Source organism: Delphinus delphis, chromosome 12 (assembly GCF_949987515.2).
Source record: "Delphinus delphis chromosome 12, mDelDel1.2, whole genome shotgun sequence".
NCBI lineage: Eukaryota > Metazoa > Chordata > Mammalia > Artiodactyla > Delphinidae > Delphinus > Delphinus delphis.
The window spans coordinates 44,455,365-44,477,027 of record NC_082694.2 but is presented as its reverse complement, the minus strand read 5'-3'; the positions used below and the strand labels follow the sequence as shown (position 1 = coordinate 44,477,027).

Here is a 21,663-nt window from a genome sequence, read left to right as displayed (position 1 = left end):
GTATCAACTTTGGTACGAAGCCCAATCTTTTACTGGGCAAAACATAAATAAGCTACTGTTCCAATGCCTTCTGCTTTTGAAGAAAGGGTCATGCACCCACCATGTCTGGAGAGCCAGCCTGCCTACAGTTGTCTGGAATGAGTCTGGGTTTCTCAGTGCTAATAAGAAAGTACAGGGAAATGTGAACATTTAAGGAACAAATCTGATGTACTTCTCCTACACAGTGATTCGTTTTTCTCACCCCAAAGTCACTGTGATAAAAATCGAGGCAAAACATACAGAAAACATGTTTACATTTTACATTACAGCCACTGCTGTTTTCACTTGCTTTGGTCAGCCTTCAGGAAGACTTGACTGGCTCCCCAGGGCACTCAGTCACCCCTTCCTCTGGCTGGCACAGAACTTGCGCTGAACCATGGTTAGAGATGTATATCACGTTCTCTCCCCAACCAGACCTTAAGTTCCTGAAGGCAGGAACTCTTCCTTTTCACCTTTATACCCCAGTGTCAACCACTGTGCCCGCCACAAAGTAGGGATTCAACAAGCGCTGAATTAATGCGTGAAGGAGAAAACCTTTTATAATGTTTTTGTTACGATGTTTTCTGCCATTTTAATACAGCTTTATGTAGACACATAATGTAGACACACTGGGTTTTTCACTGAAGATAGTCATTCTAAATGTCCATAGAAGGTGTCAGTTTTTCAAAAAGTAATAAATACTCTTGGTCCACTCCAGGTGGGGGCTTCACCTCTAAAAGAGGAATTTTTGGAAGTGTTGGAAAGTTAGAAACAATGATGTGCGTTTCTTATGGGCGAATGGAAGATCTGGTGTTCTCAGGAGCAGCTACTGGAGATATTTTTATTTGGAAGGAGATTCTCCTACTAAAGACAGTGAAAGCTCATGACGGGCCCGTGTTTGCTATGTATGCATTGGATAAGGTATAGTCTATTTTCCTCATTAGCTTTCTAAAAGTTTAAGTTAGGCTTAGGAAGGTCCACACCAAGAGGATGCCTGTGTGTAACAACAGTACCCTCTGAATTAGGAAACAGTTATCATGAATGGAGAGGAGCACAAATGGTCTTTAAACTTCTCTTTTGTTTATAATTATTTCTTTATGTGCAACTTCTCTCTTCTGTTTTCACACTTTTTCTTCCTGGCTGTCACTCCTAAGGACTCCTTAAGAAGTGTTGGGATAAATGCAGACACGCAGTAGCCAGAGAGTCCTGAGAAATATTTCAACACAGTCTTCCACCTCGGTGGCACAATGAGCAGAGACCTGGAAGTGCCTGGTGTTTGGATTATTGTCCCTCCCGTCAGTATGACCTGAAGTTATGTTGATAACCAGCTTGTTCCTGTGTAGACAGGCTCAGTTTTAACAAGCGTGTCAGAGTGAAGTCTTTTCACTGGCTGTGTTAGTTCTCCAGAGAAACCGAACCAGTAGGATGTAGATATAGATAGAGATATACACATACATATACATATACAAAAAGGAGATTTATTATAAGGAGTTGTCTCATGGAGTTACGGAGGCTGAGAAGTCCCACTGAAGCCATCTGCAAGCTGGAGACCCAGAAAAAACGATGGTGTAATTCAGTTCAAGCCCAAAGGCCTGAGAACCAGGGGAGCCAATGGTGTAAATCCCAGTCTGAGGGTGGGAAAAGATAAGATGTCCCAGCTCAGTCAGTGAGACAGGAAAAAGGAGGGTGATTTTGTCCTTCCTCTACCTTTTGTTCTATTCAAGCTCTCAATGAATTTGATGATGTCCATCTACATTGGGGAAGGCAGTTTACTGAATCTAGCAATTCAAATACTGATCTTATCGAGAAACACCCTCACAGACACACACAGGAATCATATTTAATCTGGGCACCCTGTGGCCAGTCAGTTGACACATAAAATTAACCATCACACCAGCTGTACTTCTACTCAAGCTCGTCTTTGTCCTGATCTGTCCCCTGCCTTGCAGTGTTGTTTTAAATGAAGATCACACTTGGGAATTCCCCAGTAGTCCAGCATTTAGGACTCCCTGCTTCCACTGCAGGGGGCACGGATTCGATCCCTGGTTGGGGAATTAAGATCCTGCATGCCTCGAGGCATGGCAGAAAAAATAAAAATAAATAGATCACACTTACCTTCAGTGCCCTTAAAACACTTTCTTCAATCAATTTGCCAGAAAATATCAATTTTTTGTTCACTGCTAGTTTGCTGATGGTACCAGTTTATGTGTGCTCTCTGACCTCCAAACAGTCTAAGCCACCTAATACACCTTATTAAGGTAAGCCTCATTTTGCATTTACCTGTTCCCAGGTAAATATGCTGATCCCGCTATGGAAGTAGGTTCTTGTTAGATGTGCAACTACAATGGTTGTTTTAGTGGTTAAGATGTTTTTCACTAGCAAATTTGTTTTTGATTAAACTTCCAAGTTTTAGAAAAGATTAAAGCAGAATGCAAAGTTTTTTGTAGACTCAGAAGTTGATGTGATATAACTTGTTTAAACTCTTTTATTGCTTCGTAACTTAAGCTGAAAAATCATGGGAAATGGCAGGGATATCACATTATACTATAATGCATTTAAATTTAATTTGGAGAGTGAATGTCCCCAGGTTCACAATCTATAATAAGGATAAATAAGGATATTTAATATAATAAACTTCCAAAATATTATTTCCTTGTGAACTTCATTGAAATGAAGTACATTAGAAGTTTCTGAGGAAACAGAATGACTTACTCAGTAGTTTTCTTTAAAAAAAAAAAAAAAACAACTTTTTAAAGAACAGTTTGTATATGTAAGTTGCCAAAAAGGAAAACTAATAAAGCCAAGAAATCATAAGCTTAGAACAAGAGTAGAAATCATCATCTAGCAAAAAATACCCAATGTTAAACTTCTTACTTCCCAGGTTTTGTAAAAATTCATCTGGATTTTAATTATTGTGGAAATTGTTGTGTATTGAACAAAATAGCAGGATAGTTTTGTTATGTGAAATACCTAAGTTACTCTTAATAATAAATAATGATGGTTTTCCTGGACGTAAATATTTTAAAATATTTAACAGTCATTTTTAATTGTGATGTTAATTCCAATTCATTCAGCAGGAATATATGAGATACCAGAAACTCTGCCAGGCTTTGAGGTTGGTCCTTTTCTGTAAGAATCCACATTCCAGTCAGGGGACTAGGCACAGAAATGACTGTCCATGATTCAGGGTGCCAAATTCCAGCCAATGGTCGGAAGAAAGTGAAATGGACACACAATGAGAAAGTGTTTAATCCTGCTAGAGAAATAGGGGAGAGAAGCTTCCAGAAAATATTATATTAATATTATGTTATCATTCAGATTTTTCAGCCTCCTATACTTAGGAAGAAAACACAAAGCTTCTTTACCCAAGGGGAAATCCTTTTGAGGCTGGGTGGGTACCTTGTCATTTTGATGTGTACATAATTCTTCTGATGTGTGCCTTCACAGGGGTTTGTAACAGGTGGAAAGGATGGAATTGTGGAACTCTGGGATGATATGTTTGAAAGATGCTTGAAGACGTATGCCATTAAAAGAGCAGCATTGTCAACCAGCTCAAAAGGTGCCACTCCCGAGTATGCAGTAGAAATCTTTCTGTTCCTAGAGATGGAAAAGATAGTACTAAGTTCTTGGAAAGCCATTACCAAATCAACTGTCTTTTTTTCTTCCACATTCAGAGCCCTTGGCTCCTGGTAGAAATATCAAGGATAATTGCCTAGTAACTAGTACTTTGGAACTATAAAAAGAGAATTTATATAATCATTACAATCATTTTATTTTTTATTATACTAAATATAGCAGTATTAAATGCAATTTTTCCTCCTCAGGCTTGCTTTTGGAAGATAACCCTTCAATTCGTGCCATCACTTTGGGACATGGACATATCCTGGTGGGAACGAAAAATGGAGAGATCCTGGAAATTGATAAGAATGGCCCAATGACACTGCTCATTCAGGTACTGTGTTTGCACACATCCTAAACCACAATTCACACCAGAGCTGGAACCAGGGTGAGGCAACGGGGGGCACTTAGGGCACAAAATTTAAGGAGACACTCACTTTCAGGGTCAGGCGAATGCTGTGTTAATCATTATTGCTGTATAACAAATTGTCACAAACTTAGCAGCTTAAAAGAAAAACATTCCTTATCTTATGGTTTCTGCAGGTCAGGAGTCTGAACACAGTTTAACTGGGTCCTCTGTTTAAGGTTTTGTAAGGCTGTAATAAGGGCCAGGGCTGTGGTCTCATCGGAGGCTTAACTGTGGAAGGATCTGCTCCAAGGTCACTCGAGTTGTTGGCAGAGTTCAGTTCGTTGGGGATGCAGGACTGAGGGCTTCCATTTCTTGCTGGCTATTGGCCAGAGGCCACCCTCAGCTCTCAGAGGCTGCTTATAGTTCCTCGTCACATGGGGTTCCCCAACATGGCTGCTTGCTTCCTCAAAGAGGGCAAGGGAAAGACGAAAAACGGGTACTACTGTGCCTTTAAGTAACTTTAAATAACATAATCATATCATCACATACGTGTGATCATGAACATCCATCCCCTTTGCCATATCTTATTGGTTGGTAACAAGCCACAGGCTATACCGCACTCAAAGGGAGGTGGTTACACAAGAGTGTGAAAATCAGGAGCATCATGAGGGTCACCTGTCCAGCACATCTGACCTGATGCATACCTGCAGGCTTACTGTATTAGGACTAGTCCCCAAAATCCCACTGAAAGGGGCCCTCTGATTTGCTACACCTGAGAGCAGGTCTGCACACACATCACGGATCAGGTTTTTAAAGTGCATGTGCTCAGGCCCCACCCTGGATATCCTGAATAAGAATCTGTGTTTTAAAAAAAGTTCTGTGTTAGAAGCAAACCTCAGAAGCTCTGTAGCTGATTGCTACAGGCAGCCCAGATTGAGAACTGTGCTGAGATGCGTCCTTGAGGGGAGATTTCTTTATTCTGCAACTGCACTTGCCTTCGTTTTCCTTGACCATGACTTTTTATTTAATTTTATTGAAAGTTCAGTGTTTCTTTCTTTTTAATCCTCAGATTTTTGAGACTTTAAATTGTTAGCCACATGCTATATTGCTAAGTATGTTGTAAGATTTATACTACAATATGATTTAAATAGCACCGTAAGATTTAAACTCTACATTTTCAAATTTTAAAAAGTAAATAATAGCTGAGCTAATTTTGTTTAAGTGTGCCATTCTTTTCCTTTATCTCAGCATCTCTCTTTCCTCTTTCAGTCTGTCAACCATTTGCCATCTCCTCCTAGGTAGAACTCAGTAGTTCAGTTCAATCAGTGTTTGTTGGGCTCCTGCCAAGACCAGCCCTGTGCTCTGTGTGGTGGAATAGGGCTTACTCTAGGGGCTGACAGTCCTGTCCTGAGAGGTGGACACAGAGGCAAAGTTAAGGAATAGTAGAGGCAGCGTCGTTAAGACCATCAGCTATCCTGCTGTGGGGAGATTTCAGAACCATTTTTCTAGTTTCTGTAGCACGGCAATTCAATGTTACTTGGAATAGATTGCTTTTTTTTTTTTTTTTTTTAAGAGAATAGGTTGGGGGGATGAGAGAAGAGACAGGAGGTGAGTTCTGAAAATCCCCATTGTATACACTTTGCATATAATCAACTGTCAATTATGCAGCTGGTTATTATTAGCTTTAGGGTGGTCAGGAGGAAAGTAAAGTCCCAAGCTCATTTCCTTGTGCCACTCAAGAGACTTCCAGCCTGCCTCACTCACTGTCCGTTCCTATAGGATCCAGGAATTAAAGTACATAATCATATTAGATTAAAGAAATACCATTTTAAATCAATATATGATGCAGTGGTTTGAAAGGGTCTCAGAGCCCCACAGCCCTGTCCTCTGTGTGCAAAAGGACTCAGTCTGTAAAAGAGCCCCAAGCAGATCCAGTCTGGTGGAGAGCAAGGGAGGGCTCACACCTGACCCATCCTCTGACCGTGGCCTTGGGGGTGGGAGGCTTCTAAAGGGAAGGAAACTAGAAAACTGGGGGTGTCGGGTGCTCCAAATCTAATAAATTCAAAACCAATATCTACGCCCTTCTCAGATATTTGAATGTCAGCTGCATTGGGAACTTTGTATCTTCTGCCAAATTACTGTTTTGCTCAAACAGCTTCCCAGTTAAACCGGAATCTTCCAGTTTCTCTTTGGAGAGCCACCTGTTCCCCAAAGCGTTCCAACTACAAACACCTTTCAGATGCCTGTGTGTGGTCTTCCTTTTTGCTTTACTAAGCAAAGCCTTTTTATAATTAGCCACTAAAAGCAGAAATTCAGTAAACAATCTGGTCTGTTTTATTGTTCTGTATCTAATCGTTCGTTACACTGCTTTACTGAGTGATAAGTTAGAAAAATCAGATTCATTTTCTCCCTAATCGTTCATTCATTAAACACTGTTTCATCTCAGTTATTATTCTAAGCCAGTTAAGTGTGTTTGTGGTAAGATGTCGGCATGTGGAATTTGTCCAATGCCTATCAAGCCCCTTTCGGTTTTCTGTGCTCCATGGATAGAACAATTTGTGAATAAATGCTGACCCTGAGCTATACCCAGGACGCTTAAAATGAAAATTCAGCTCTCTCTAATCTGCTTTGCCAAATCTGTGCATTCAAAGAACTAGAATAGAATTAATTAACAAGAATATTGCTGTCCAATTCCTCTGACAGAGATAAGTGGTACCTCCAGTTTTTAGAATATGGTTTTATGGAAGAAAGTGGTTTGTGTCATTGTGACCAAGCCGTTTTATGAAAAGATACATATGTACTGTGTGTATTCAATGTCAAACAGGATAAAATGAGAGCAGTTCCTTATTTACTCGGATGTTTCTAAGTGGAAAGATGTTCGGCATCATATAAACAAAACTTAGGAGCAACGTGAGTCCCTGCTTTGCTTTCCAAATGAATGCTTTAGCATCGCGCAGGCCCAGCTTTAGATTCAAGTTCAAGCGAAAAATTTATCCAGTACAATCACTTTGGCTCCAGGAAACTCAAACTGTGTTTGTTCATATTTGAACCTGTTTGGGACACTCGCGGGAAGGGCTAGCCGAGAAGCATGAACTGGTTTTTGTTGCCCCGTTTCCTCCCCTACAGGGGCACATGGAAGGAGAAGTATGGGGGCTGGCGGCTCACCCTCGCCTGCCTGTCTGCGCAACAGTGAGCGACGATAAAACACTGCGGATCTGGGAACTATCCTCCCAGCACCGTATGCTGGCAGTACGGAAACTCAAAAAAGGTGCGTGACGTCCCCGTACACATCTGTAAAAGTATTTACACCCGAAAGTATTGGATTCATTTGTCTGTTCATCCAGCTAATATTTACCGGGCGCACCTATTACGTGCCCCCAGATATGCTGGGTGATGGGGATTTAGTGTTTGTTGCTACACATATAGCTAATCACCTGGAGAATCGTTCCAGAAGCCTGGCCAGATCTATCAGTGCCCAGCTGTATTCTTTATTTCCTTGCACTGCACAGACATTTGCCACCTGGGGGCAATATGTCCTTCCTCTTCTCATCTAGAACTGTGGGAGCCAGTTGAAACTCATCAGCTTGTAAAGAATGCTGCTTATTTTTATGCCTGACAGTCTCCAGAACTGATTTTATTACTGAAAAATGAACGTCAGTTTAAAAATAATAGTTAATATCAAGAAACAAATAAACATGTATTGAACACCCATATGCACTAGAGCTAAGAGGTATACCGAGAAGTGCAAATTCAGCAAACATTTGTTGAGCAGCTTCTGTATATCAGGCGCTGGGGATCCCAGGATGAACAGTCCTCTCTCTATTGTCAGAGACGGACAAGATTTGAACAGATTCCCAGCAACGGCTGGTCCATTCAAATTGGGTAACTTGAGGAGCGTCTCAGAACGGGACTATTTGTAAAGGAGTGGGCAGGGTATAGGAAATGACCAGGGCTGGTGCAGCACGATGCAGCTAGTAACAGCCGGGTACCATTGCCAGCCCTGGGCCTGAAGGGACAAGAGGAGGGGCAGTTGCTGGAACCTTGAAAGTGAGAGCTGTGTGAGACGACAGCCTAGCAGGGGCTGTGATCGTCAGCCCGGAGGTTCAGCCAGCATGCAGTGACCCCACAGGGAGGCAGCCAAGGGAGCACATGCCCCAGCCTCCCTGTGCTTTATCCTTCCTTCCCTGTTACCCTCCCTCCAGTCTCCTGCTGCCCCTTGACCAAATGAATCAGAAGCCAGGGGGTGAGGGGCCCACTGATCGAGTCCAGGAAGGCCAGCTCCCAGCACAGAGCAGGGCGGAGAGTGGGTGAGGACAAACAAAAGACCTCTGGCACAAGCAAGGTATCATGGAGGCTCAGGGTAAGGCCCACAGCCAGAGACAACTCCATCAGGGAGGAAACCTAAGAGCTGAGGCTCAAAGGATTTGTGAAAGTTAAGACAGGAAAGGGTGAGATTGGGGCCTGGCCCCAGAGTAGTTGTGCTAGGTACTTTTATAAATAGACATGGGGAGAGGATTCTAGGGGGATAAAATGAAAAGAGGTGTCAAGACAATAGTGACAATAATGACAGTGGCTAATATTGCTGAGCCAGTAACCGTGCTAGCACTTTGCCTTTGGTCTTCATGGGAACCCAATGAGTAAGGCCTTTTTTATTTCCACTTACAAATTATGAAGCTGAGGCATAGAGAACTTAAGTCATTTGCCCAAAGTTGCACAGCTAGTAAGTGATGGAACTGAATTCATACTCAGACAGCGTGGCTTCAGAGAGCACACCTGTGGCCACTGCATGATGATGCCTCCCTCCACCATATTGCCTCTCTTCACACTGGACTTCTGGGTCTCAGTAAATAGTGGAGCCAGGATTCAAACCCAAGTCTGACTCCAAAGCCCATGCTTTTACCCACTACAGGACTGAATAATTTGGCCACTAATTTGTATTGGGGAAATAACAGACCAAGTCCTCGCTGTGAGTGACTTGAATATCAGCCAATGGACTTTATTCACTAGGTTAAAAATTAGTTCAAAAGAACAACTAACACATCTGAGTTAGGATGGCCACTCAACCCAGTTTACAGCTGGTGTCCTGGTGTAATTATTAATAGCTCTCCCTTTTACTGTCAAGTGTCATCATTCGTACAATAAATTTTTTTTTTTGCGGTACGCGGGCCTCTCACTGCCGTGGCCTCTCCCGCTGCGGAGCACAGGCTCTGGACGTGCAGGCTCAGCGGCCATGGCTCACGGGCCCAGCCGCTCCGTGGCATGTGGGATCCTCCCGGACCGGGGCACGAACCCGTGTCTCCTGCATCGGCAGGCAGACTCAACCACTGCGCCACCAGGGAAGCCCATGTACAATAAATTTTTATGCTTAACCTAATCGTGCTGTCCCTCCTCAAGGGCTGGTCTTTCTGTTCTTTCAGCACTAGCACCGTGCCTGATTCATAGTAGGTAAATAACTGCAAAGTGAATGGATGAAGAAAGGAAGGAAGGTATTTTATACTTCAGATGAGCCAATTTAAAGTTGTTGGTGTGAATGTGGCTTTTCAGCCTACTCTGAACAGTGGCTGAGGGGTGGGTGTGGAAGCTCAGTTTGGAATGCCTTAGCACAAGGCAGCACGACTGTCCCATCCTAGGGCTGTGCTCACCAAAGTCTTGACAATAAGAAGAACAGGGCCAGGGAGGGGCCTGTCCTTAAATAGGATTCTTATTAAATATACCCCCCACCGAGTCCATACTCTTCATGCGGAAATGTCTCCCTGTGACCCTACAAAGCAGTAGAAAGCATTGATCATGTAGCACCCTCAGCGCAGTTGTGCAGACACCCTTGGAGAGAATGTCCATATTCCATTCTTCTCATGACAGAAGAGACAGGAACAAAATCTTCCACCTCTAGAATTATGGATTATAATCCACGGATCAGAGAATTAGAGTGACTAAAAGTAGAACAATAAGGTGCTCTAAAGTAAGTTCTTTGTGTAAGGCATGATATGAAAAAAATTAGCTTCCAGAAATTTTATTACAGAACTCCCATTCTTTTTTTTTTTTTTTTTTTTTGCGGTACGCGGGCCTCTCACTGTTGTGGCCTCTCCCGTTGCGGAGCAACAGGCGCCAGAAGCGCAGGCTCAGCGGTCATGGCTCACGGACCCAGCCGCTCCGCGGCATGCGGGATCTTTCCAGACCGGGGCATGAACCTGTGTCCCCTGCATCGGCAGGCGGACTCTCAACCACTGTGCCACCAGGGAAGCCCAGAACTCCCATTCTTAAGTATCACGTCTTGGGAGCAGAAATACTGGTTATATTAATCCTTTATTCCTTTTCCCCCTTCACTCTACTTGTCTTTTGAAAACTCCAGGTATTCAGATACGAAGAAATGAATGGATAAACCTCAAAGAAATTGAAAACTTATTTTTAATATTATAATCATTGTCCTTGGGTTTGGAGGGAAGAAATATTTTAAATTATGAAGTTTTAGTTCTTCTCACCAGGAGTGTTAATTTAAAGACACAGTCACGTGTCCATGAACACATGCACACTTCCCCATCTCTTCATTTGCTTTGTTTGGTAGCAAAGTCTCGGATCATAACAGTGCTCTTTGTGGATTCTTTTGTAGGTGGAAGATGCTGTGCTTTCTCCCCTGATGGGAAAGCCTTAGCAGTTGGGTTGAATGATGGGAGTTTCCTGGTTGTAAATGCCGACACTGTTGAAGACATGGTCTCCTTCCATCACAGAAAAGAAATGATCTCTGACATTAAATTTTCAAAAGGTGAAGATGACAGCAAAACTTTTTAAAATGTGTTGGGACAAAAAGTTACAAGAGTGGACCCTTTTTAAATATTTCCTTGACCTTTAACCCATTTAAAAATGCTAAGTCCCTGGAAGTAAATTCCCACATAAAATGTTTTGGTGTTAACCACTCATTTTTTCTTTATAGATACAGGAAAATACCTTGCTGTGGCATCCCATGATAACTTTGTGGATATTTACAACGTCCTTACAAGCAAAAGGGTTGGCATCTGTAAAGGTGCTTCTAGTTACATTACACACATTGATTGGGACTCTAGAGGTAAAGTATGTTGTGGCTTTTAAAATATAATTTCAGTTTTTAAAAATCATGTCCATTCATATACTGTTTCCAGAGCAAATGGCAGTTGAGTTTTAAAGAAAAACAGAGGGGGAAACTCACAACAGAACTGGTTGTAATTTTAGAACCCAGAGGCAGCTGCTGTTAACATTTTGAATATTTTTCCATATTATTATTTTTTTTATTATTACTACCACTACTACTACTATTATTACTACCACTACTATAATTATTATTTTAATTATTTTAAATTTTAATTATTTTAATTACAATAGAATTTTTATAAAATTATTATAATTATTTTAGGCTGTGTTGGGTCTTCGTTGCTGCGCGTGGGCTTTCTCTAGTTGCGGCAAGTGGGAGCTACTCTTCATTGCGGTGCATGGGCTTCTCATTGTGGTGGCTTCTCTTTGTTGCAGAGCATGGGCTCTAGGTGCGCAGGCTTCTGTAGTTGTAGCACGTGGGCTCAGTAGTTGTGGCTCGCGGGCTTTAGAGCACAGGCTCAGTAGTTGTGGCACACGGGCTTAGTTGCTCCGCGGCACGTGGGATCCTCCCGGACTGGGGCTCAAACCCGTGTCTCCTGCATTGGCAGGCAGATTCTTAACCACTACGCCACCAGGGAAGTCCCTATAATTATTATTAACTCAAGCCATTGAGTTTTAAGACTGCTGAAGATATATGCTGCCTTCTATTGCCATAGCTATTACTATAGCAAGCCACCACTTCACCTCTGAGTATGGCATGCTGTGTCCTTGACTTGTATCTCCTCCTTACTGCATTCCCTTTTCTTCATCTCCCAGAGAACTGCCCAAGAGGTTTCAAGTAATTTTCACCCTCCATTGGAGGTAGGAAGCTACATTCAACTCACCTAGAGTTTCTCTGGTTTCTCTCAAAACTCCCAACCTACCCCCTACCTCCTCCAAGTCATGCCCACAGATGCCATGGGGATTTGTCTGTTTATTTATGTAACAAACCTAGCTCTTGCCATGTGCAGTCTTAAGCCAGAAAACGTGGAGGATCCAGAAGGGAGTGAGACGTGGTTCCTACTCTCTGCAAAGTTTATAACTTAGTGCAGGAGACATGCTTGTACCTGAACAATATAAGAGCACAGACTGGGTAAAGCAAGGGAGTAAGAAATGGTGGGTCACAGGGCAAGTGGTGAGCAGGGGCTCAGAGTGGGCCAAGCCAGCATTAAGTACCCAGGGTGCAGCATCCGTGCTCTAGGGTGGGTCACTTTTAAAACCCATCCTGGGGATTTGGCTGATGTTGGAGTCCGGGGCAGATTTGCTTTGGAACAGGCAGGGTCCCAGCTTTCAGAGAAGTTTTAGTCTATTGTGGTGGTAAGTGGTGTCTCTGAGGAAAGAGCTCCCGGGGGAATCCATGGAGCCTTCATAGGAGTGACCTTTGAGATGGATCTTGAAAGGTGAGTAGAAGTTCACTAGATGGCAACATCTGAGACGAGCGTCCCAGGCTCTGAAGGATCAGGGTGTACCACTATGTGGAGGTGGGAAGAAGAACTGGGGATTAAGAAACAGTAATGCTGAGTGGCTGAGGGCGGGAAGGGCAGGGAATGCAGAAAGGCCAAGACAGCAAATAAAGGAACTGTTACCTCAAGCTAGGAAGTTTAACCCTGAACTTTATCCCGTAGGCATTAGGTAACTCTGAGGGATTAGAGTGAGGCATTCCCTACCATCCTGGGGAGGGTGAGTGAGGCTGGAGTTAGAAAGCAACTAAAATAAACCAGGAGAAAGAGATGATGAGGGCCTTGACCAAAAAGGGGTTATTTCAGAGATGCCAGAATATTTTATTTCACGTATTTCTTGAAGTAGTGGCCAGAGACTGATCCTTCTGCCAGGCAGGGATTTACTTGTAGCTGTACTTGCTGCACCAGAATTTGGACTTAAGTGTTACAACCCGCAGGCGTTTTACACAGTGCAATAAATGGGAAGAAGGCATGCATGTCATTTATTGTGAGAGGTGCAAGTCCCAAGAAGGGCAAAGGGAAATCAGATAAGTTCCTCTCACTTTCACGTCAGGACCATCCAGATACAGCGCTGAGGGCTTAGGCTGGCATGTATGATCAAGCAGGACACTGGCCTGGTAGACATCTAGGAACCAGTGAGGTCCAGGGGGTGAATGGAAGCAGCTGCTTCTCACCCACCTTCTTTGATATTCTATGCTTTATCGTTTTTTTGAAAAGCAAGGATTTAAAAAAAAAAAAAAACCAAAAGCAAGGATTTCACCCTGTTTGTTCTCTGGCTAAATCCCTAGATATGCCCCTTTGTGAGAAAGTTTTAGAACAGTGAGGGTCATCTTTATGCATATGTAGAATAGAGTGTGGTGAGTTTTATTTAGAACCCAACACACACACACACACACACACACACACACACACACACACACACACACACGCAACACCTGACATAATACGTGAATCCCACCACTATGTTGACCATTAGGGAGTTAAAACCAATTATTATTTACATTTTATGGAGTGAAGGACCAAGAGAAATTGGGGCATAGGAAGAATATGTTTTGATTGGGAAGATTTCTTTAAAATTATTTTTCATTGTGGTAAAGTACACCTAGCATAAAATTTACTATCTTAACCATTTTGAGTATAGAGTTCAGTGGCATTAAATACATCCACATTATTGTGCAACCACCATCCTCATCCATCTCTAGAACTCTTTTCATCTTATAAAATTGGAGCCCTATACCCATTAAATAGTAATTCCCCCTTCTCCATCCCCCAGACCCTGACAAGCACCATTCCACTTCATGTCTCTATGAATTTGACTATTCTAGGTACTTTATATAAGTAGAATCATACAGTATCTGTCTTTTTGTAACTGGCTTATTTCATTTAGCATAATGTCCTGAAGGTTCATCCATGTTGTAATGTGTCAGATTTACTTTCCTTTTTAAGGCTGAATACTATTCCATTGTGTGTATATACCACATTTTTTTTTGTTTCTGCTTTATAACACAGTGAATCAGTTATACATATACATATGTTCCCATATCTCTTCCCTCTTGCGTCTCCCTCCCTCCCACCCTCCCGATCCCACCCCTCCAGGCGGTCACAAAGCACCGAGCTGATCTCCCTGTGCTATGCGGCTGCTTCCCACAAGCTATCTACCTTACATTTGGTAGTGTATATATGTCCATGCCTCTCTTTCGCTTTGTCACAGCGTACCCTTCCCCCTCCCCATATCCTCAAGTCCATTCTCTAGTAGGTCTGTGTCTTTATTTCTATCTTACCCCTAGGTTCTTCATGACATTTTTTTTCTTAAATTCCATATATATGTGTTAGCATACGGTATTTGTTTTTCTCTTTGACTTACTTCACTCTGTATGACAGACTCTAGGTCTATCCACCTCATTACAAATAGCTCAATTTCGTTTCTTTTTATGGCTGAGTAATATTCCATTGTATATATGTGCCACATCTTCTTTATCCATTCATCCGATGATGGACACTTAGGTTGCTTCCATCCCCAGGCTATTGTAAATAGAGCTGCAATGAACATTGTGGTACATGACTCTTTGAATTATGGTTTTCTCAGGGTATATGCCCAGTAGTGGGATTGCTGGGTCATATGGTAGTTCTATTTGTAGTTTTTTAAGGAACCTCCATACTATTCTCCATAGTGGCTGTACCAATTCACATTCCCACCAGCAGTGCAAGAGTGTTCCCTTTTCTCCACACCCTCTCCAGCATTTATTGTTTCTAGATTTTTTGATGATGGCCATTCTGACTGGTGTGAGATAATATCTTATTGTAGTTTTGATTTGCATTTCTCTAATGATTAATGATGTTGAGCATTCTTTCATGTGTTTGTTGGCAGTCTGTATATCTTCTTTGGAGGAATGTCTATATAGGTCTTCTGCCCATTTTTGGATTGGGTTGTTTGTTTTTTTGTTATTGACTGCATAAGCTGCTTGTAAACTTTGGAGATTAATCCTTTGTCAGTTTCTTCATTTGCAAATATTTTCTCCCATTCTGAGGGTTCTCTTTTGGTCTTGTTTATGGTTTCCTTTGCTGTGCAAAAGCTTTGAAGTTTCTTTAGGTCCCATTTGTTTATTTTTGTTTTTATTTCCATTTCTCTAGGAGGAGGGTCAAAAAGGATCTTGCTGTGATTTATGTCATAGAGTGTTCTGCCTATATTTTCCTCTAACAGTTTCATAGTTTCTGGCCTTGCATTTAGGTCTTTAATCCATTTTGAGCTTATTTTTCTGTATGGTGTTAGGGAGTGATCTAATCTCATACTTTTACATGTACCTGTCCAGTTTTCCCAGCACCACTTATTGAAGAGGCTGTCCTTTCTCCACTGTACATTCCTGCCTCCTTTATCAAAGATAAGGTGACCATATGTGCGTGGATTTATTTCTGGGCTTTCTATCCTGTTCCATTGATCCATCTTTCTGTTTTTGTGCCAGTACCCTACTGTCTTGATTACTCTAGCTTTGTAGTATAGTCTGAAGTCAGGGAGCCTGATTCCTCCAGCTCTGTTTTTCGTTCTCAAGATTGCTTTGGCTATTCGGGTTCTTTTGTGTTTCCATACAAATTGTGAAATTTTTTGTTCTAGTTCTGTGAAAAATGCCAGTGGTAGTTTGATAGGGATTGCATTGAATCTGTATATTCCTTTGGGTAGTATAGTCATTTTCACAATGTTGATTCTTCTAGTCCAAGAACATGGTATATCTCTCCATCTATTTGTATCATCTTTAATTCCTTTCATCAGTGTCTTATAATTTTCTGCATACAGGTCTTTTGTCTCCTTAGGTAGGTTTATTCCTAGATATTTTATTCTTTTTGTTGCAATGGTAAATGGAAGTGTTTTCTTGATTTCACTTTCAGATTTTTCATCATTAGTGTATAGGAATGCAAGAGATTTCTGTGCATTAATTTTGTATCCTGCTACTTTACCAAATTCATTGATTAGATCTAGTAGTTTTCTGGTAGCATCTTTAGGATTCTCTATGTATAGTATCATGTCATCTGCACACAGTGACAGCTTTACTTCTTCTTTTCTGATTTGGATTCCTTTTATTTCCTTTTCTTCTCTGATTGCTGTGGCTAAAACTTCCAAAACTATGTTGAATAAGAGTGGTGAGAGGGCTTCCCTGGTGGCGCAGTGGTTGAGAGTCCGCCTGCCGATGTAGGGGACATGAGTTCGTGCCCCGGTCCGGGAAGATCCCACATGCCGCGGAGCAGCTGGGCCCGTGAGCCATGGCCGCTGAGCCTGCACGTCCGGAGCCTGTGCTCCGCAACGGGAGAGGCCACAACAGTGAGAGGCCCGCGTACCGCAAAAAAAAAAAAAAAAGAGTGGTGAGAGTGGGCAACCTTGTCTTGTTCCTGATCTTAGTGGAAATGCTTTCAGTTTTTCACCATTGAGGATGATGTTGGCTGTGGGTTTGTCATATGTGGCCTTTATTATGTTGAGGAAAGTTCCCTCTATGCCTACTTTCTGCAGGGTTTTTATCATAAATGGGTGTTGAATGTTGACGAAAGCTTTCTCTGCATCTATTGAGATGATCATATGGTTTTTCTCCTTCAATTTGTTAATATGGTGTATCACATTGATTGATTTACGTATACTGAAGAATCCTTGCATTCCTGGAATAAACCCCACTTGATCATGGTGTATGATCCTTTTAATGTGCTGTTGGATTCTGTTTGCTAGTATTTTGTTGAGGATTTTTGCATCTATGATCATCAGTGATATTGGCCTGTAGTTTTCTTTCTTTGTGACATCATTGTCTGGTTTTGGTATCAGGGTGATGGTGGCCTCGTAGAATGAGTTTGGGAGTGTTCCTCCCTCTGCTATATTTTGGAAGAGTTTGAGAAGGATAGGTGTTAGCTCTTCTCTAAATGTTTTATAGAATTCGCCTGTGAAGCCATCTGGTCCTGGGCTTTTGTTTGTTGGAAGATGTTTAATCACAGTTTCAATTTCAGTACTTGTGATTGGTCTGTTCATATTTTCTATTTCTTCCTGATTCAGTCTTGGCAGGTTGTGCATTTCTAAGAATTTGTCCATTTCTTCAAGGTTGTCCATTTTATTGGCATAGAGTTGCTTGTAGTAATCTCTCATGATCTTTTGTATTTCTGCAGTGTCAGTTGTTACTTCTCCTTTTTCATTTCTGATTCTATTGATTTGAGTCTTCTCCCTTTTTTTCTTGATGAGTCTGGCTAATGGTTTATCAATTTTGTTTATCTTCTCAAAGAATGAGCTTTTAGTTTTATTGACCTTTGCTATCGTTTCCTTCATTTCTTTTTCATTTATTTCTGATCTGATTTTTATGATTTCTTTCCTTCTGCTAATTTTGGGGTTGTTTTGTTCTTCTTTCTCTAATTGCTTTAGGTGCAAGGTTAGGTTGTTTATTCGAGATATTTCCTGTTTCTTAAGGTAGGCTTGTATTGCTATAAACTTCCCTCTTAGAACTGCTTTTGCTGCATCCCATAGGTTTTCGGTCATCGTGTCTCCATTGTCATTTGTTTCTAGGTATTTTTTGATTTCCTCTTTGATTTCTTCAGTGATCACTTCATTATTAAGTAATGTATTGTTTAGCCTCCATGTGTTTGTACTTTTTACAGATCTTTTCCTGTAATTGATATCTAGTCTCATAGCGTTGTGGTCAGAAAAGATACTTGATGCAATTTCAATTTTCTTAAATTTACCAAGGCTTCATTTGTGACCCAAGATATGATCGATCCTGGAGAAAGTTCCATGAGCACTTGAGAAAAATGTGTATTCTGTTGTTTTTGGATGGAATGTCCTATAAATATCAATTAAGTCCATCTTGTTTAATGTATCATTTAAAGCTTGTGTTTCCTTATTTATTTTCATTTTGGATGATGTGTCCATTGGTGAAAGTGGGGTGTTAAAGTCCCCTACTATAATGTGTTACTGTTGATTTCCCCTTTTTATGGCTGTTAGTATTTGCCTTATGTATTGAGGTGCTCCTATGTTGGGTGCATAAATATTTACAATTGTTATATCTTCTTCTTGGATCGATCCCTTGATCATTATGTAGTGTCCTTCTTTGTCTCTTCTAATAGTCTTTATTTTAAAGTCTATTTTGTCTGATATGAGAATTGCTACTCCAGCTTTCTTTTGGTTTCCTTTTGCATGGAATATCTTTTTCCATCCCCTTACTTTCAGTCTGTATGTGTCTCTAGGTGTGAAGTGGGTTTCTTGTAGACAGCATATATATGGGTCTTGTTTTTCTATCCATTCAGCCAGTCTGTGTCTTTTGGTGGGAGCATTTAGTCCATTTACATTTAAGGTAATTATCGATATGTATGTTCCTATTCCCATTTTCTTAATTGTTTGGGTTCCTTATTGTAGGTCTTTTCCTTCTCTTGTGTTTCCTGCCTAGAGAAGTTCCTTTAGCATTTGTTGTAAAGATGGTTTGGTGGTGCTGAACTCTCTCAGCTTTTGTTTGTCTGTAAAGGTTTTAATTTCTCCATCAAATCTGAATGAGATCCTTGCTGGGTAGAGTAATCTTGGTTGCAGGTTTTTCTCCTTCATCACTTTAAATATGTCCTGCCAGTCCCTTCTGGCTTGCAGAGTTTCTGCTGAAAGATCAGCTCTTAACCTTAATGGGATTCCCTTGTATGTTATTTGTTTTTTTTCCCTTGCTGCTTTTAATATGTTTTCTTTGTATTTAATTTTTGACAGTTTGATTAATATGTGTATTGGCATGTTTCTCCTTGGATTTATCCTGTATGGGACTCTGTGTGCTTCCTGGACTTGATTAATTATTTCCTTTCCCATATTAGGAAAGTTTTCAACTATAATCTCTTCAAATATTTTCTCAGTCCCTTTCTTTTTCTCTTCTTCTTCTGGAACCCCTATAATTCAAATGTTGGTGCATTTAATGTTGTCCCAGAGGTCTCTGAGACTGTCCTCAGTTCTTTTCATTCTTTTTTCTTTATTCTGCTCTGCAGTAGTTATTTGCAGTATTTTATCTTCCAGGTCACTTATCTGTTCTTCTGCCTCAGTTATTCTGCTATTGATCCCATCTAGAGTATTTTTAATTTCATTTTTTGTGTTGTTCATTGTTGTTTGTTTCATCTTTAGTTCTTCTAAGTCCTTTTTAAATGTATCTTGCAGTTTGTCTGTTCTATTTCCCAGATTTTGGGATTTTTTCCCAGATTTTTACTATCATTATTCTGAATTCTTTTTCTGGTAGACTGCCTATTTCCACATTTTGTTTATCCATTCATCCATCAGTGGTTACTTGGGTTGCCTACAACTTTTGGCTATTGTGAATAATGCTGCTATGAACAGGGTGTACAGTTCTTTTGAGTATATGTCCAGAAGTCAAATTTCTGGAAAAAATGATAATTCCACTTTTAATTTTTTGAGGAACCACCATACTGTCTTCCCCAGCAGATGCACCATTTTACACTCCCACCAACAGTGCACAAGGGTTTCAACTTCTCTGCATCCTCACCAACACTTGTTATTTTCTGTTTTGTTTCGTTTTTGATAGTAGCTATCCTAAATGGCGATGAGACGGGACATTGCAGTTGTATTTACATTTGGGGAAGGTTATTTTTTTTTTTATTCTTTAAATATGTTGTAGGCCCTCTGTCAGATGTAGGGATATAAAGAGGAATTAACTCCGGATGGGAAGGGTAAGCCCTTGGTGGGGATCGGTGGGCTGCCACCATAGAGGGGCCTGGGCGGAGGTCAGTTTTAAGGTCCTCAATGTGGAGCCATCACTTTGCAGGGAGAGAGGCAAACCTCACTATTTCCATAATTCTGCCCAAAGCCAGAGTCTGTGGTCCAACTAGCACATAGGGCGATGGGAAAGACAGAGTAAGGAGGCCAGGGTCTTTAAAAAGCCACTTTGCCTCTCATCCGAAGTGGCCCCTTCAGTTAGTTAAGAGGATCAGACCAAATGGTTTCTGTGGCCTGAGAGGAGAACAGAATATTTTTGATTTTTAGGGAGGAGTTATGCCATCTGGAGAATAAGAGCAAGTGTACCCGTGAATCTTCCCTGGTTTAACTCCAATTTTGTTGCCACGAGACGTGTGTCATATTGATATTCTTCTGCTCCTGATCTCCCAGTTCCTAAAATGCCTACCCTCCAGCACGTGCCAGGCTGCCTCAAGATCAGCCTAGCTTTTCACAGCAGGGCCTCGAGGGCCTACAGAGGGAAGAGAGCAGAACTTAGATGCAGGGATCTGTTTCATTCCTTTGATCTTGTCAAAAATAGTGAACACATTTGCCGGAGCCAGCTGGCTCGTCAGGGGTGGGGAATGGCACAGCCGCCAGCCTCCGCAGCCTTCCGTGTCCATGGCAACCTCAGGTCCCAGGAAAACTGAAAAGCTCATCGGGCTTGTGCAGGAACAGCAGCTACCCCTGAATAAAAGCTCCTGCACAGAATGCCTGAGAAAGAAAAAATATAAATGGAAAGAGAGGAAACATGGAAGGGTATTTTCTCACTGCTGTTAGTTCATTTCCAGAAATATCAGGACTGTAAGATCTTTTACCAACTAACAGTTTGAGCCATGATAGAACATCTCATTCCCATTTTCACTGCAAATGCCCTGATGTGTTTGGTTTATTTAGTACCAATTTTGGAATTGTTCTAACTTGTAAATTCTATAGCAACCGGGGTGACATGTATGAATCACTCTGGATTATAAAGCTCTAGGCACCTGCAATATGTGTGATTTACTGTACCTGCTTAGTGATGGGGACAGCTATCTCAATTCTCTTATTCTGTGTGAATAGACATTTCTTGTTAATAAAAATGTGAGGATTCTAAAAGAATAGGGTTACTGTTATTCAGGGGCAAATTATACTTTTTGCTCTTTGCTTCTGCTCCTGTCTTCAGAATATTTCCGTGGTTATATATTACAGAGCAGCAGGCAGTGGAAAAAAAGGAGTGGTGACCTAAATCGTTCCTCTGTGCTTCAAAAAAAAAAAAAAATACAGTTTAATAACAGTAGTAAAGAAAATTTTGGGGGGGAAAACACACCCATAATTCTACCTTCCTAACACAAGAATAATTGATTTTTTAAAAATTTCTTCATATCCCTGATTTCAGAAACCCACTCAAGCCAGCTTAAATTTAAAAATAAGAATAAAGAATGACTTTATTGGAAAGATAGGGATATTTCATAGAATCCAAGAGGAGGAAGCCACATCTTCCAAGAACTGGCTTTAGGAATGAATCAGAAAATGCCTAGAACCCAGCCAGGGAGCTCCCCTCTCCTCCTCTCCTGCTCTGAGGCAGCCCGTCTCAGTGTCCACTGGTCTCCTGGGTCTGGTGCCCGCTTGTGGTCCCTCTCTCTGCACAGGCCGGCTTTCCCTAATTCATTTGCACAAGACCCACTTTCTGTTGCCCCCAAATGCCACCCCCAGTCCCAAAGGCTACATCTCCTCCCAGCAAGGCACCCACTGATTCAGCCTAAGATTCCAATTTCCCAGGAGAGAGAATTTGACTGTAGCCTAGTCTCTAGCCTGGTCGCTCCTGGGTCAACGTCCACCTCCAGAGTGCAGACAAGACCGCAGGGGCCCAGCCCACGGTGCAGGGCAGTTCTCAGGGAAGGGCGTGGGCTTGGTAGGTACCCACA

The 21,663-nt window shown here is 41.6% G+C and overlaps 1 protein-coding gene across 2 annotated transcripts in view; it reads left to right on the top strand.

Moving 5' to 3' along the window:
- The window catches only part of EML6 (EMAP like 6), a 319,300-nt gene that overhangs the window by 224,514 nt on the left and 73,123 nt on the right, over window positions 1-21,663 (top strand). For both annotated transcript variants that reach the window (XM_060027575.1, XM_060027574.1), the window contains exons 18-23: window positions 737-939; window positions 3,466-3,577; window positions 3,843-3,970; window positions 7,112-7,253; window positions 10,593-10,745; window positions 10,914-11,045. In XM_060027575.1, coding sequence (XP_059883558.1) covers window positions 737-939; window positions 3,466-3,577; window positions 3,843-3,970; window positions 7,112-7,253; window positions 10,593-10,745; window positions 10,914-11,045 — 870 coding nt within the window. The remainder of the gene's footprint in view (window positions 1-736; window positions 940-3,465; window positions 3,578-3,842; window positions 3,971-7,111; window positions 7,254-10,592; window positions 10,746-10,913; window positions 11,046-21,663) is intronic.